This window comes from Notamacropus eugenii, chromosome 2 (assembly GCF_028372415.1).
Source record: "Notamacropus eugenii isolate mMacEug1 chromosome 2, mMacEug1.pri_v2, whole genome shotgun sequence".
Classification (NCBI taxonomy): Eukaryota; Metazoa; Chordata; class Mammalia; order Diprotodontia; family Macropodidae; genus Notamacropus; species Notamacropus eugenii.
In genome coordinates, this window is record NC_092873.1 from 387,233,595 (window position 1) to 387,249,215 (window position 15,621).

At 35.8% G+C, this 15,621-nt stretch overlaps 1 protein-coding gene across 1 annotated transcript in view; it reads right to left on the reverse strand.

Moving 5' to 3' along the window:
• Nucleotides 1-15,621, reverse strand: part of COG2 (component of oligomeric golgi complex 2) — a 60,458-nt gene that overhangs the window by 17,653 nt on the left and 27,184 nt on the right. Inside the window, exons 6-10 of the mRNA XM_072647462.1 lie at nt 15,333-15,441; nt 14,325-14,504; nt 8,910-9,034; nt 7,101-7,227; nt 550-689 (exon numbers count right to left, since the gene is read on the reverse strand). Coding sequence (XP_072503563.1) covers nt 550-689; nt 7,101-7,227; nt 8,910-9,034; nt 14,325-14,504; nt 15,333-15,441 — 681 coding nt within the window. The remainder of the gene's footprint in view (nt 1-549; nt 690-7,100; nt 7,228-8,909; nt 9,035-14,324; nt 14,505-15,332; nt 15,442-15,621) is intronic.

The following is a 15,621-nucleotide window of genomic DNA, read 5'->3' on the forward strand; positions in this document are numbered from 1 at the left end:
AGAACCCAGCTAAACTGACCTATAAAATGTTTTTCCTACATGAAATCCCATCTCTTGCCTCTGTATCTTTGCACAGGCTGTGCCCGAAAGCCCTCCTCCTTTCTACCTCCTGGAATCCTTATCTAATTTCCAAGTTCAGTTCAAGTGCACCCTTCTCTAAAAGGACTCCCTTTCTTGAATACTCCAGCTGCACATGTGAATACTCTGGTTCTCCCCTGAAATCACTTTATATTCATTTTATATATGTCTGTATTTACAGCGCATATCTTCCTTCCCCAGTAGGATGTGAGCTGCTTGGGAAAGCTTGTTTCATTTTTGTACTTGTTCTTTAACCCCTAGCAAAGCACCTGATATTCACATGCATGCTGTGTTTCATCTAGTATGATATTCTGGCAGTGGTGATATAGTTTACAGACTTTAAACTTTATTACCAAAAGGAGAAAACTGATAACCGTAAATAAAGGAAGCTCTAGTTAAAGACAAGATTGCTGACCGACAACTAAATTCAAAATAAATGAAAAGGAGCATGGATGGAATTTAACTACTGACCTTATTTGAAAATAAACAGGTAAGTTCCACTTGTTATTGAAACTGTGGTAGGCAGGATGTAATCTTAATCTTTTTACACTGGCCTGTGATCCACATTGTCTCTCAAATCTTCTGACAAAATCCATACTTATGGTGTACTTCTGTAATAAAAACAAAAGTGCAATCTTTTAAATTGAGTTTCAATCCTTAACCAACGTGCAGTTAGTAAAGTACACTCATAAAAGCAATAATCCAGACCTGACAAGGATCGATACAATTTATTCTCCAGCATAGAAGACTGTACTTAACTCTAAGTACGCTGTCCATAATGTGTCCTACTGGCCATAAATGAAATTGAAGGAGACAAGATTAAGGTGACATCATTAAAACTAATAGGCTGAAGCACATGAAGAGTAGCATCATGTACACGGATGAAGGACAGCACTTTATTCTACCCAAATGCAATGCAAGGAACAAAAAGGCAATAACATGTTCTTCCTGTTTTCCACTACTGTGGTCCTCGTACAGGACTTTATTACAATCCATTTTTTGTTGCTTAGTTGTGTCTGAATCTCTGTGACCCCAGAAGATACTGGAGTGATTTTCCACATTCTTCTCCAGCTCATTTTACAGATGAGGAAACTGAGGCAAACAAGGTTAAGTGACTTGCCCAGGGTCACACAGCTAGTAAGTATCTAAGGGTTAGTGTCTAAGAAGCCACATTTGAATTCAGGAAGAGAAGTCATCCTGCTCCAGGTCTGGCACTCCACTGTGCCACCTAGTTGCCCCGACAATCTATCTAGGCTACTGCAGTATCTTCCCCTAAGTAGTTTTTCCTCCTTTATTCTCTCCTACTTCAAGATCTGACCTTCTTGGTTGATCTACCAATAGTTTCCCAACTCCCTATAAAACAAAGTAGCTTTCTATTGTTTAGCACCTCGCTACCTTTCCAAATTATCTCTAAGTTACTCCTTTCTCTGCGCAACACTTACACCCTGGTGTCTATTTACAATGACCTGAAATGCCCTCTCTCATCTACTGAAACACCTATCCTTTACAGTTGAGTTTGAATGTCATCATTTTTCACAAATGGTTTCATGACCCTTCCCCCTGATAGGCAGTTGTTTTGTACCTCTCTCGGACACTTATCAAGAACAATAGTATGATGGAGTAGAAAGAGTACTGAACATGGGCCTCGCTCTGCCTCTTTACCTCTATAAACCTCAACTTCTTCATATGTAAGATGAGGATAATAACATTTATACCACCTATTTCTGGGCTGGAGACTAAATACTCTGTAAACTGTGAAGTAAAAAATGATCAATTACTATAAAGCACAATTCTGTATTACATTTGTGTGTATACCATACTGCCCTACTAGCTTTGAAAGCAGAAACGGTATATTATCATTCTCAGAAACTCTCAGAATTAAGCACAGCACTCTACAAGCAGTGAGTGCCTAATAAATACTGGCTGAAGTTCAAAGAGGTGGACTGGTGCAGAGGCAGGAGGACATTCTACGACAGACAGACCGAGCTCATGGGGAGCTTTCAACATCATTTTAGAGCCACACTATAGTCTGCAGCATCACAATAAAACAAACTATAATTACCTACTTTTTGCTGCTTCCTTTTGGGTCACTGCTCTCACCCTAGGCTCTTAGATATAATATATTTATTATTTTGGGACACATTTTTGCTACCTACTCTGACTAAAGGCAGCTGTTATATACGTCCTTAAATTCCCCTTTACGGGATCTGTATTATTCAATGGAATAGCATCCTTTGTAACACAGAGATGCCAGACTGCCAAAAGGCAAGTAGCTTAGTGATTATCCCATAAACTTCAGTACTGAAGTGAGCTAACTAGGAGCGTCAGGGGAGAAGACATTTTGTATAGGAAAAAAAACACTGAAGGAGTATTTTTAAAGGGTAAATTGCCATCCCCAGAGAGCTGTTATTGCTCAGATGGCCAGACCTAGAAATCTGACTCCCTAAGGTAGAAGGTTACATAGCTCATTATTATAAAAATATAGCAACCACAGGGACACAGAGTGAGTTGGCCTCCTTCTTGGAGAAGTCGTTAATTACCCTGTCATGCTAAAGTTGGCCCTATATTAGTTACAAAGTGTCTGGTGATGGCTTGGAAGGCCAGTAAGACAAAAATTTATACAAAATTTCTGTAGTGAGTACCTGCAGAGAGTTTAGGTAGAATGGGGCCAAAATCCTAGGGAAGTTGAGAACAGCACTTATTTATCCCACCCAAAAGAGATGCTCATCCCAAAGAGCCTCCTAAAGAGAGTTACCCATCCTAACATGGGCAGGTGACTGATAAGATAACTTGATAGTATGGGCAATACAAAGTACCCACATTCACTTGCAGCTCCGTCCTTGGGGGTTTGTAAAAGAAAAGACTTGGTTTGTTATCTCTTCGTCCTACTTTCCAGTTGCCACTTGAGTGGGGAAAACTGGGTGGAAAGGCATGAACCAGCAAGACTCCAATGAGAGTGGAAGGGAAGGATTACTTCCTCCTGCTAGCAGTTTATGCCCAGAGAATAGCATGGGAGTGGCTGGTGGTGGGGATGGGAATGGAAGAAACTTGTGACTGACCTATATCAGCAGGAAACTCTTATACTGCTATTTCCTCATACTCCATTTTTCTCCCTTAGAGAGAAATGTAACTCTTTACTTAAAATAGTGATTGGGAGAATATGAAAAAGGCATTGTGACATTAAACTGGGGAGCTCATTTATGGATTGCTGTGGCCAAAAAGTCTTTCACAAGTTCGCTAACCTTCTGAGCACTGATCTCCATACTTGGTGAAACTAGGCCTTGGAGAGGAGGCACAGTCTACCATCAGACTGTGACCCACTGGCAAAACCTAAAAACTCAGGGTCATTTCTGAGTCACAATAAGGGGTCCTTGTAGGTCATTTGAGGGCAAACTAGTTGCTAAAGGAGTCAAAAGTATGACTCTTGATTTTCTGAGCTGAACTCTCAGATGATTACTCCATAAATATAGTGTAGAGTATTACCCAAAACTTGCATGATCTCTTAAATGACTTATCAAATAGAAATAAAACAAAGTAATTTCACCCATATACTTTAAGATATTCTGAATTTCAGGAGAAGGAAGCACTGTATAATAGAAAGGACACTGGATTTGGAGTTAAGAGAGACCCAGGACTAAATTCCAGCTATGACAATTTCTGGTTATATTATCTAGAGAAAGTTACTTAATCCCTCTGAGCCTCAGCTTGCTTATCTGTGAAATGAAGAAAATAATTTTATTGACTATCTTCTACAAGTTTGTTCTTAAGGAAGGTGCTTTGTATACCTTAAAGTTCTTTGTCTTTTTCTCCTTCCCTTCTCAGTATCAATTAATATGAATTTCATCATTCAAAAGTTGGAGGAAACAAAAAAGGGAATGTCTACTCTGGGCATTATTTTCAATAAAAGAAAGATTAGACTGAAGGAGGAAGAAATAATGGGAACCTTGGAGGAAAGTAAAGATTCCAATTTGGAATTAATGAAAAAGAAAAGGAAAGTTGGGAAAATCTGATACACACCCTAGATTTTGGGAACATACATTTTAAGGGGTTCAAAAAAAGAAAAGGTAGAATCCTAATGAAAGTAGTCCAAAAGGGATCATAGAATCACAACTCTGGAACTAGAAGCAATGAGAGCTGGAAGAGTTATAAAAAATTATCTGGTTCAAACCTGTCCTTTTATAGATGAGGTAATTGAGGTCCAATAAGGTCAACTGACTTGCCAAAAGACACCAAAGTGAATGTACATGGAAATTACTGATTAACTTGGATTTTTTAAAAAAAATATGGATAGAAGATAGAAATAAGAGCAAGATACCAAAAGCTGAATACAAAAGCATAGCTAAATCTGAGAAAAATTTGAAGCTGGCAAGGGAAACTAAGGAAAACAAAAGGGGTTTTTGAAAACTATGATAGGTAAAAGAAAAGGATCAAAGAGGGAAAGAATCACTGCTCAGGGTAGATGCCATGATGACTAATAAATGATAACTGAAAAGGAGCTGCTCTATCTTTATTTTGTTCCTCTTTTCTAAGCAAAGAAAATAATCTCTGGACTGAAAAGGACCAGGACAAAAATGGCTAGGGAGTTGAACCTTAAAATAATAAAATAAGTAACTCATAGTTTCAATTCAGCAGGCCCCGAAGAACTAAGGGTACTAACAGAACTGATGGATATGACTGATGAGTCACTGCCAATGATCTCTGAAACATCATTAAGAAGCAAAGAGATGCCTTAGGACTGGAGAAGGGTAATTTAAAATTTTCAAACAAGGAAAAGGATGGGTTCTAAAAACTTGAGCTTGACTTTGATAATTGGCAAAATTCTAAAGCATATCATTAAAGGTTAGCAAAAAGGAACTGGTGATCACAAAGGGCTACATGGCTAATCAAGAATAAGACACACCAAACTAACCTCATGTCATTTTTTGACAGTAGTACTAGAAAGTGAGATCAGAGGAATGTTTAACTTTGGTATATTTTTAGCAAAGCATCTGACAAAGTCTCTGGTGCTATTCTTGTAGAAAATATGGAGAGTTGGAGGCTAAAGTCAGGTGGATCTGAAGCTGTTTGAATGGCTGAACTCAAAAGAGTTATCATTAATAGTTTTGTCAGCTTAGAAAGTGACTGATAATAGAGTGCCCTAGTGATTTGATGTTGGTCCTATGTCATTTAACACTTTTAGCAATGGCCTGAATAAAGGCATGGATAGTGTGCTTATCACATTTGCAGATGATACAGAGCTAAGAGGAATAATTAGTATCAGGAGAGAATTAAGATCCAAAATGTAATCAGATACAATTTAAAAGAGATAAAGGTAAAGCATTATACCGTGTTAAAACAAAACAAAACCCTTTGTTTGTCTGTATGAGATGGGGAAAGTATGCCTGGCCAATAGTTCATCTGAAAAAGGAAAGTCAGCTCTAGTAGACTGCAAGCTCAGTGAGTCAACTATGTGACACAGAAGCCAAAAAGAGACACTGTGATTTTAGATTTCATTAAGAGAAGTATAATGTCCAGGAGGGGGATAATGAAAGCTTTACTTAATTCTGCACTGGACATACAACATCTGGAATATTGAACGTAATTCTAAATGACATTTTAAGAAGGACTCTGATAAGCTAGACAGTGTCCAAGAGAAGGCAACCAGGATGGTGAAGGACTTTGATAATCTGTCATATGAAGACTAGCTGAAAGAACTGGAGGTGTTTAATCTAAAGTGGATGAGACTGCTTTCAAGTATTTGAAGGGCTTTCATCTGGAAGAGGGATTAGATTTCTTCTACTTGACACCAAAACACAAAATAAGAAGCAGGTAGATACTACAGTTAGTTTTCAGCTTGATGAAAGGAAGAAAACAATAACAACAAAACTTCTTAACAACTGGAGCTATCCAAAAGTAGAATGGGATGGAAATCAAGCAATGTTTTAATGACTATTTATTGTAGTGGGCAGCTAGGAATTTCAGTGGATAGGGATCGGACCTGAGGTCAAGATAGATCTAAGTTAAAATCTAGCCTCAGACACTTACTAGTTGTATGCCCCTGAGCATGCCACAAACTTCTGTCTGCCACAATTTCTTCATTTGTAAAATGGGAATAATAATAACAAAAACAACTACCTTCCACATATGTTGTGAGGATAAAATATTTGTAAAGTGTTTTGAAAGCCCTAAGTTCTACAGAAATTTCAGTTATTATTATTATCATCATTATTATTAGAGGGGATTCTTGTTCAGGTATTGATTGCACTAGAAGTCCTCTGAAGTTCCTTCCAACTCAGATACTATATATACTTCTATGATCTAAGTAAGGAAATGCCTTTTCATTTTTAAAGAAACTATTTTATTACTAAAATTGTAATACTAAGCAACTGATCCAGTCCTTTTATCATTTTAATTGTAAGACCTTTTGAGAAATTCCTACTACCAGCTTGGATTACTATTCTTGATAATGATTCATATTTAGGTAACAAGGAAACATTTTTGTTTCTAAAATAATATATAATTTTCTTTCTTGATTTAACCTCATAACATTTCACAAAAGTCCAAATCTGAAAATCAATTCTAAAAGGTAGTGGCTTTTGAAGGCCTTTTATATACACTAAAATGAAAAGCTTCCACTAAAAACTCAAAACACTCAAGGAAATAATGGATTTCTTTGTAAAAGTTTAAAGAACTTAATTTATACTTACACATACATGGTTTTTGTGTTGTCTGATTAATACTAAAAACAGTTAAATTAAAATTAATTAATTAAATTAAAATTAATTAATTAATTAAAACAGTTAAATTAAACTTGTTCCTACTCCTTCAAAGTATTAGACATCTAAATCTGGATAGAAACTTCTGCACAACTGCACATTTTACAGCAGAAGTATGATTGTATGATAGCAAGGTTTTTTCTTTTTTTCTTCTAATGAGCCACAGCACTCAGAAAAGGAATGAAGGACACTGTAATTTTTAAATCCTTGACCCTCAAAATGGAACTGTGAGAAGCATCAAAATACTTAATTAAAAAAAAAAATTACCTCATGGAATGAATCTGGATTCCCAGGATTAAATAATGAAGGTAGTTTCTCTTCTAAACCACGTACTATTTCTGGCCACACAGAATTCACCAGAAAATCATATCCAGGAACAGTATTACCTTTTTCACTGTGAGATAAAGGCAAAATTCCAGTTTAGTACATTCCAATTTAGAATATCTCTTCTTCATACAAAAAGCAAATGCTACAATGATGCTCCTTCTAAATGTCCTTCACTCTAGAACTCAGTTGACATCTCTCTCTCTCTCATCTCACCTGTTACAAGTACTTTTACTCCTCTCCCCTAATCTCAGTTCAGTTCTTCAGTCACAGCCCTATTCTCAAACATGACAGTTTTTAATCTGCCCCTAACCATCTTATTACTTTACAACCTTAGGCTTGAGAGTCCAAACTAACTGCTCTGCAAACCAGTGACTGATGTAGGGCAGAAACTTTAAAAACTTTTAGGAATGTCACTACCACTCCATACTCTACAAATTTCTATTGTTGCTACATTTTCATAGTAAATATGCAGCCCCACCACACAAAAAAAATGTTTTTGTTCAAACTGCCATTAAGTCATAGGATATGAAGTGGAAGAAACCACAGAGATCATCTCACCCAATCTCATTTTAAGATTGAGAAAACTGAGGTCCAGAAAGATAAACTAATTTGTCCAAGGTTGTAGCATAACTGGGATTCAAACTCCAGATGTAACTTCACATTCAGTGTTTTGGTCACTACACCATGGCTATCTGCTATGTCTTTCCCTCAAACCAACAAGTATGCTACAGGTTATCCAGTTTCAAAAGTCAATGAACCAGTAAGTACTTCAAGCAAAATTCTGACATATTGTCCTTAAAGAAATGAGGAAGAACAGATTCAAATTTCTTTCACATAGTGTTTCTAATTAGCAAGTTCTCTAATGAAAAGTAATGCCATTTTTTCTGAAACTGTATTATCTTTTATATAAACAGCAACCATCACAATCTGGTCAGTGAGTTGTTGTCTAATGAGTTTTTTGTTCCAGTTTGATATTTCCTAAGCAATAAATGGAAAATTGGACCTATTTTAGCAAACTGGAAAATAAATGTCTTACATCTAAACTGTTTTCTAAAATAGGGCTTGTTAACATTTTGACAACGGTGCTAAAGCACTATGTCAAAATCCCATCTTTTTCTTCATAATATTCCAGCTTAACAAAAATGGTAGCTTTTTCTACAGGTACTTAAAGGAAAGCAATTTTCCAAGTATTACTAATCGCACATAGATGAATCTTAAATTAGTAAATTTGGAAGCTAAAGAGAAAAGGAGGATTTTGCTATTCTGGCTTTGGATATTACAATAATTCAAAATGAAAAGAAGGAATTAAAATTTATTGAAAGAGTAACAAATGAAACATTAAAAAGAAATTAAAAGCATATAATACCTGCAAGTAAATAGCCAATTAAGTCAATCTACAGTCTTCAGAGAATAAAGCTTAAGCCTTGCTAGCTTTAGAAGCATTTTATATCACTGTCATTACTACTACTTATTACAGTTAATTGCAAATGACAGTATATTAATGTAAATAAAATTTTATTTTTTAAATGATAATCTTAGTTTAACTTCTTATTAGTAATATGACACTGGGCAAAAATCACTTAACCTCTACAGGCCTCAATTTTCTCATCTGTAAAATTCTGGGGTTGGATAGCCCAGCAACTTTAATAGAAAATGACTGAAAGTTGTTAAAGAGTACTTCATAGCTTGAAACCATCTAATCCAAGCATGACAATGAAACTATGGGGCAAGCTAAAAAAATTATAGTACCTTGAGATGGCCCCTCCAGTGACTTCTCTAAGAAGACGGCAATGGTGAGGAACAAACTCCAACAACTTATTATACATGGTTTGAAGGCCTTTTGGATGAGACTGAACAAATTGTTCTACAATCACCTGTCAGCAAAAGTAATAATATAAAGCATCTAAATAGATGGAGATTTATTACTTACACAAAAAAAGGTGAAAATCTCAAAAAAATCTAACCCTTCTCCCCCAAATCAATGGCTATTACAGTTAGCACACAATGTTTCTTAGAATAGTTATAAAAATAACATTATTGCATCAAGTGGCCAACTTTGACCCTAGAGAAATACATGTCATGCAGAGGAATCCTGAAGCTGGCACATTAGCACTTTTCAGTCCTTTCTCTTTAACATTATGCCTCTTGGTGATTCTGACAGGAAAACAATGGGCTAGGTACTGATCCAGGGAATTGTGTTCCATTGCAAAGTTTCTACTTGGGGAATGATGTTGTGATTATCTCACCCTGCTTCCTCCACACCCATGCAGAAAAGTTTACTAGATCATAGAGGGACAAGGAGATAGAAATTATGGAGTGAGTATAAGGAAGGAAAAGTTTTTATTTTTTAAAGGTAATGTGGTTGACAACAGGTTTCAATTATGTACCTTATGTTACTAAAGATATTCCCAATCTAAAATATTCCTTTAATTTTAATTGCAATCTTTTTTACTGTTAACCAAAACAGTATCACAAGTCCACGAGACATGGATTTATTACATGAGAAAGGCACATGCACGTGGGAATTCCTTATACCAAGAAGCTCAGTGGTTCAGGGAAAGCACTGGGTATTTAAGTTCATAGGGATAGGCAATACCAAAAACAGTATTCTTTTTCCCTGGGAACTTCTAGACCATGAAGGTAGGACAGTATAAGGGTTCCAGCTATACAAAACAGTTTTTGGCACTTGTCTTGACTCCCAAGAACACACATGGAATCCAGCTTGGAATGCAGGCAAATTATGCCAACTCAAGGTGGAGCTTTGTCCTTAACATGTTCAGGGCCTCCTGCATACTCTGGGGTCCAGTGTGTCTGGAAAATATGGAAACTCAGGAAGACAAGTTCAGCGGGCCCCTGAACAAAAACCACTCTCAGTAGGGTTACCAATGACGCTTTAACTGTTAAATCCAATGTCCTTTTCTTAGTCCTCAGTCTTCCTGACCTCCTAGTCACGCAGGTTTGCAAGTTTGGATTCTTCTTGAATCTTCCCTTTTCGTCATTCCCTATATCCAATCAGTTGTCAAATCTTGTTGACTTTGCCTCAACAAGCAGTTTAGGATTTCATCACATCTCACCTAGACTAGTTGAGTAACCTCCTAATTAGTCTCTCTGCCTCCAATTTCTATTCCTCCTACAATCCATCATCTACCAAACTGTTATTTCTAAAACACAGGATGACCACAACTCCTTACCCTATATTTTCCACAAAAGCACAAAAGAACATAAGCTTGTGGGCAGAAATGACTTAATTTTTTTCATTTGTGCCTAAAGTAGCTACAACAAGGCCTGGACTAGGACAAGGCCTAGCACAAAAGAGGTGCTTAACTGAATGCTCCCCATTACCACACAATTTACTGAGAAGTCCGTAGCCTTGTAATAAAATGCAAACTCCCTTCTCTAGGTTCGTATTTGAAGCCTTTCACAAAAGGGCCCCAATCTACTTTGTAGAAAGATTGACAGAAGAGAGAGACAGAGAATTTAATTGGGTTCTTAATAGGTGGTAGGAATTGTGCACAATTAAACCTTGGGAATACAAATATAAAAAAGTAAGATAGTCCTTGTCCTCAAGAAGTAAACATTTTAGTTGATGTTTTTAGCACATGATGTTCTAGCTCCTATCTTCCATGTCTGTTGCCCATGCCTAGAATGAACCTTCTTCTCATAGAATACCTAGCTGGCTTCAAGGATCAGCTCAAGAGCTACTTGCTCTAAGGGGTCTTTTCAGACCTTCTCAAGTTGTTAGTGCTCTCCCCCACAAAATTATTTTTTTTGTATTATGTTATTTTTTATATTGTAGTAAGAGGCAACATGGAGTCACTACTGATGGAAAACTGACCTCTGAATCAGGAAGACTAGCTGTGTGAACATGGGCAAATCTCTTAATCTCTCCATTAGGCAGGCATCTAAGACACTGAGTGATGAGCAAGTTGCTGATCTACATCCATGGAAGGAATTTCTACAATAAAAGTTCCGTACACCTATGAAATCAAAGGTCTGCTACCTCCACACCCTACCCTGCTATGTACTTATTTGTGTTCATGTTATTTCTTCTCAGTAGAAGCTATCTGAGGGTGAGGATTATTTTGTTTTGGTCTTTATAGTCAATGCTTTTTGAATAAATACTCTATTTTCAGTTCTATAATAAAACAAATAATTGGCACAAAATCTAGAGACAGCAGTATGAAAAAACAGAAAGAACCCTGGCCTTGGAGTCAGTGACCCTGGGTTCCAATTCTCCTTCCGCCACTCACAATCCATAACCTATGTGACCTTAGGTAAATGACTTCATCTCTCTGGTTTTCTCAGCTGTAAAGAGGAGTTTTCCAGGGAGCATCTAAAGTTTCTTCTAGTTCTAAATCTATGATCCTAGGAAATAAGATCCTTCAGAACTACTGATAAAGTAATTGCTTGAAATCAACCACCATTTCTCTCCCAATAAGAGTCATGAAAGAGAATGTAATAGGAAACAAGGAGAACAAGAGAAAATCTCATTTGTTTCTGCTGTGATACCTGATTTTATTTTAAATGGCTCCTAAGATGCTATTTTCATCACTTAGATCCAAAGAACTGCTGTGGAAGCATTTAGCTGTCCACTTTTGTTTTAAATGAGGGTTATCCAGTCATAAAGAATTGGGAATCAAACTATGGTAGAGAAGGGGCTACTCTAATAAAGGCAGGTGACGAGGGATTGAAGACAACTTTAGCTTGATGCTGGCTAGGAGACAGAGAGAATACAGATTGCTAGCATGAAGATTTGCTAGCATGAGAAGAGTGAGTACAAAGTGCTAAATAAATGAGCTATTATTAGTAGTAGTCCTCAGTTCAACCTCTGCCTAAAAGCAATCCACTCTACCGCATCTTCAAATGGCTACCCAACCTATGCTGGAAGACCTCTGATAAGGGGTCTGTGCCAACTCGCTTTAAGTACTAGGGAGAATTTTGCAGTTTTTCAAAGGTGATGAAATCTTGATATGAGTGCTATGAATATATATACAGGTACACGTAGACACAAACACACACACAGCTATTTTAAAAAATATATTTCTAAGATTATTGTACAGGTTTAATACAGATTCAGTCTAACCAACATTTTTGGTATCATACAATAACCGATGTTTATATTGGTAATTTGAGATTATAAGATACCAAAGTACTTCCTGAGTTTAAAAAAAAAGATTAAATTATGTGTAACTTAGTCTTAAGTATTTTTATTGCACTTTTAATTATTAGAAAATCTGAGGGGCAGCTACATGGGACAGTGGAAAGAGCACTAGGCATGGAGTTAGGGGGAACCTGAGTTCAAATCCTACCTCAGACACTTGACACTTACTAGCTGTGTGACCCTCGGCAAGTCATTTAACCCCAATCGTTTCGTCAAAAAAAAAAAAAAAAAGGAAAATTTGTAATAAATGCAGTTAATTGGCACAATACAATAATGCAATTATTGCAATGATAGAGAAATGTATCATACTTTTATATAGCTCTTTGAAACTTCACAAACATCTTTTTTGAACCTCACAACAATTCTGTGAGGTAGGTAGGTCTCACAACATTATCTATGTTCTGAAGAAATTAAAACTCAGTTTTAGGTAAGTTTCCCAAGGTCACAGACATTAAGTGGCAAAAGCGGAATTAGCCAGGACAGATGAACTCAAGTCTAGACCTTTTCCCACTACACTATACTTCTCTTATGGAAATAACTAATAAGAGCACCTTGTTTATCCAACTACTCTGGCTAACTATGAATTTATTGTAATTTTAGTAGGAAATTTTATTTTAGACAGGTTCATGCAATAAGGATTTCCAATTAGTTGACAAAAATCTGTGAGAAGTGCTGGCTCAGGTTCACAGTGATAGAAAACTTCATCTCTCCAGAACTTTTATAAAATGAGTCATTAACAGAGAGCTGAGTTTTCCAACAAGTTGAGGCTTTACCACGTAAGCATTCAAACTTTTATTTTAACTATTTCCAGCAGAAATCTCTCTAGAATGTATTAAGCTAATTATATCAAATATAATGTGGCCTTGAGAAGATTTAATAGCTTTTTTTCCCTCAGTTATCAACATGAGTATCATATCCAATTGTTTGGAAGGCAATGGTACTCACAGGACCTACTGAGGAAGATTAAGCTACTTGTGCCTGCATTAGGCTGTCTCAGACCACCTACTCTTCTGAAAAACATCTGTTTTTAATAGTTTTTATTCAGCTTACTTTGCTATGAAGTGTTACTTTTCAATGTCAGCATGTCTGCAATAAGAATAATGTGTGCTATTTCTAATATTCTATAGTTTAGGAATTATAAATGTTAGTATTTTAACAAAAATAGGAAAAAAGACACTCCTGAGTGAGCCCCTGGGAAACTGTAAATTAAATGAATGAATCCAAAGCACAAACTCTGTGATATCATTTTGGTTGAATAAGACATCTCTTTTTAACTATTAATTGATTTTTAGCTGTATTCTGAATATGAGTTGTTATAACACTCCTTTTTCTGGGCAATTATCTCTTCACATTTGGGATTTTGGTTATTCATGAGTTGGCCATCAATAATAAAATGGAAATTTTTGGAGATTTGTAGAATACTGCAGAAAATCACAGATGACGCACATATCGACAGAAAACTAAAAAAAAATTCATGTCATAAATGCATAAACATTTTATATATTAGTCTATTTTATCATTTACTACCATAAATATGTATACATAAATTTATTGTAAATAGTTATATTTTATTCAAAGTTTCAGTACTAAAGAATTATGGGCTACGGACTCTCTTTGGAACATCTCCTCTTTGTCTTTCTACCATCTAGACACAGTCACGTGATTTTCTCTCATAGTAATCATCGTATCTTACCCTTTATATAGAAGGAAATCTGCGAAGCAGTTGCTGCAGTTACATCAGCTCCTGCAAAGATGGCAGTGTACAAAATACTAATCTCTCTCATATAGAAACTGTGATATTTTTATGGGTGCAATGTGTTGTTTTACTTGTTTTGTGTGTTAAATAAGATCAGAATTATTAAAAATAAAAGTTTAAAGTGGGGCCTAGAGTAATTCAAGATTTTTCACATTTGCAGGCATCCTGCACCCCTATCACTCATGAATGCTGAAGGACAACTGTATTTATTAATTTTCCAAATAAAAAAATCTTGAAGTACACATACCTCATCAATGTATGGTTTCACTAGTACTTGTCCAACTAATGCCTCTGCATCTCGTGTCTTGTCAATTGTTGCATAAGTCCTCAGGCAATGACGTATTATATCAACATTAGAAGTCTGGAGACCTTCTAACAGTAGTCCTTCTAGTGATTGTTGCAACAAGGCTGTAATACCTGCTATACGCTATAAGAAAGAGAAAAACAGTAAAAGAGAAGCCCCCAAACCTCTAGATTACAACAATGATTTTTGTTTTAACAAAGTTTCTTGCCCTAAGACAAGTCATAATGTAGTGAAAGTCAACAATGCTATTCAAATTCCTGGAAAAATAAGAATTTCACACGCAAATAGAGAAGAGTAAAATTAAAAAAAAAAAATGAAACTTATAATCATTATAGACTGAAAGATTCTGTCAAGAACCTTGGAAAACTGAAGTTGGCCACTTCTTAAATCATATGTAACTGTTATGTAAAATTTACTCTTCACATATTTGCATAGTACATTATAATTTTTAAAAAAATTTTCATATACACTATCACTTAATCCTAATAACAGCCCCTTGAGGTTCAGATGGACAAGCAGGATCCTCATTTTTTTTTTCAGAAGCTCCAAGAGGCTAGTAATAATAACAAGAACTACTAGAATTTACAAATTTCTTTTAGATTTGCAAAAATGAGGATAATTGAGGCTGAAAAAAAAGTTAAGCGACTTGCCCAGGATCACATTAGACGGTTAACATTTGAGGCAAGACTTGAATTTAGGTCTTCCTGACTCCATGTCTAATACACTGTGCCATATAGTTAAATCACCTGCTAAAAATCAAAAGTCTAATAAATAGTATGACTAAAATTAGGATCCAGGCCGTCTAAATCTAAGTATGGTGTTCTTTGTTTACATACCACAGTCTCTTTCCAGATGTATCACTAGGGAAAACAAAAAACTGAACTAATCACTTTCCTAAATATATTAATGCCCTACATTCCCTAAACCCAAGAAAATCAAAATAATACTTACTGGTCGCACTTTATCCAAAAGAGGCATTCCTTTGCTTTGAACAGCATGAAATTGTAACTGGTTAAACTCTGTGGCAATTCTCTCTAAAATCTGTCCAGTCAAAAGTGGGCTAAAAAGGAAACAAATGAAAACTTTATAATACATAAAATGTAATTAATTCACTGTGTTTTCTTATATGTAATTTTTTTTAAAACATCTATATTGTCACTTTAGTTAATTTAGTTCAAAAAAAATTATTCCAAACTTAGTTTCTATCAACAAAGATATGAATATCTGAATAAAAAATGAA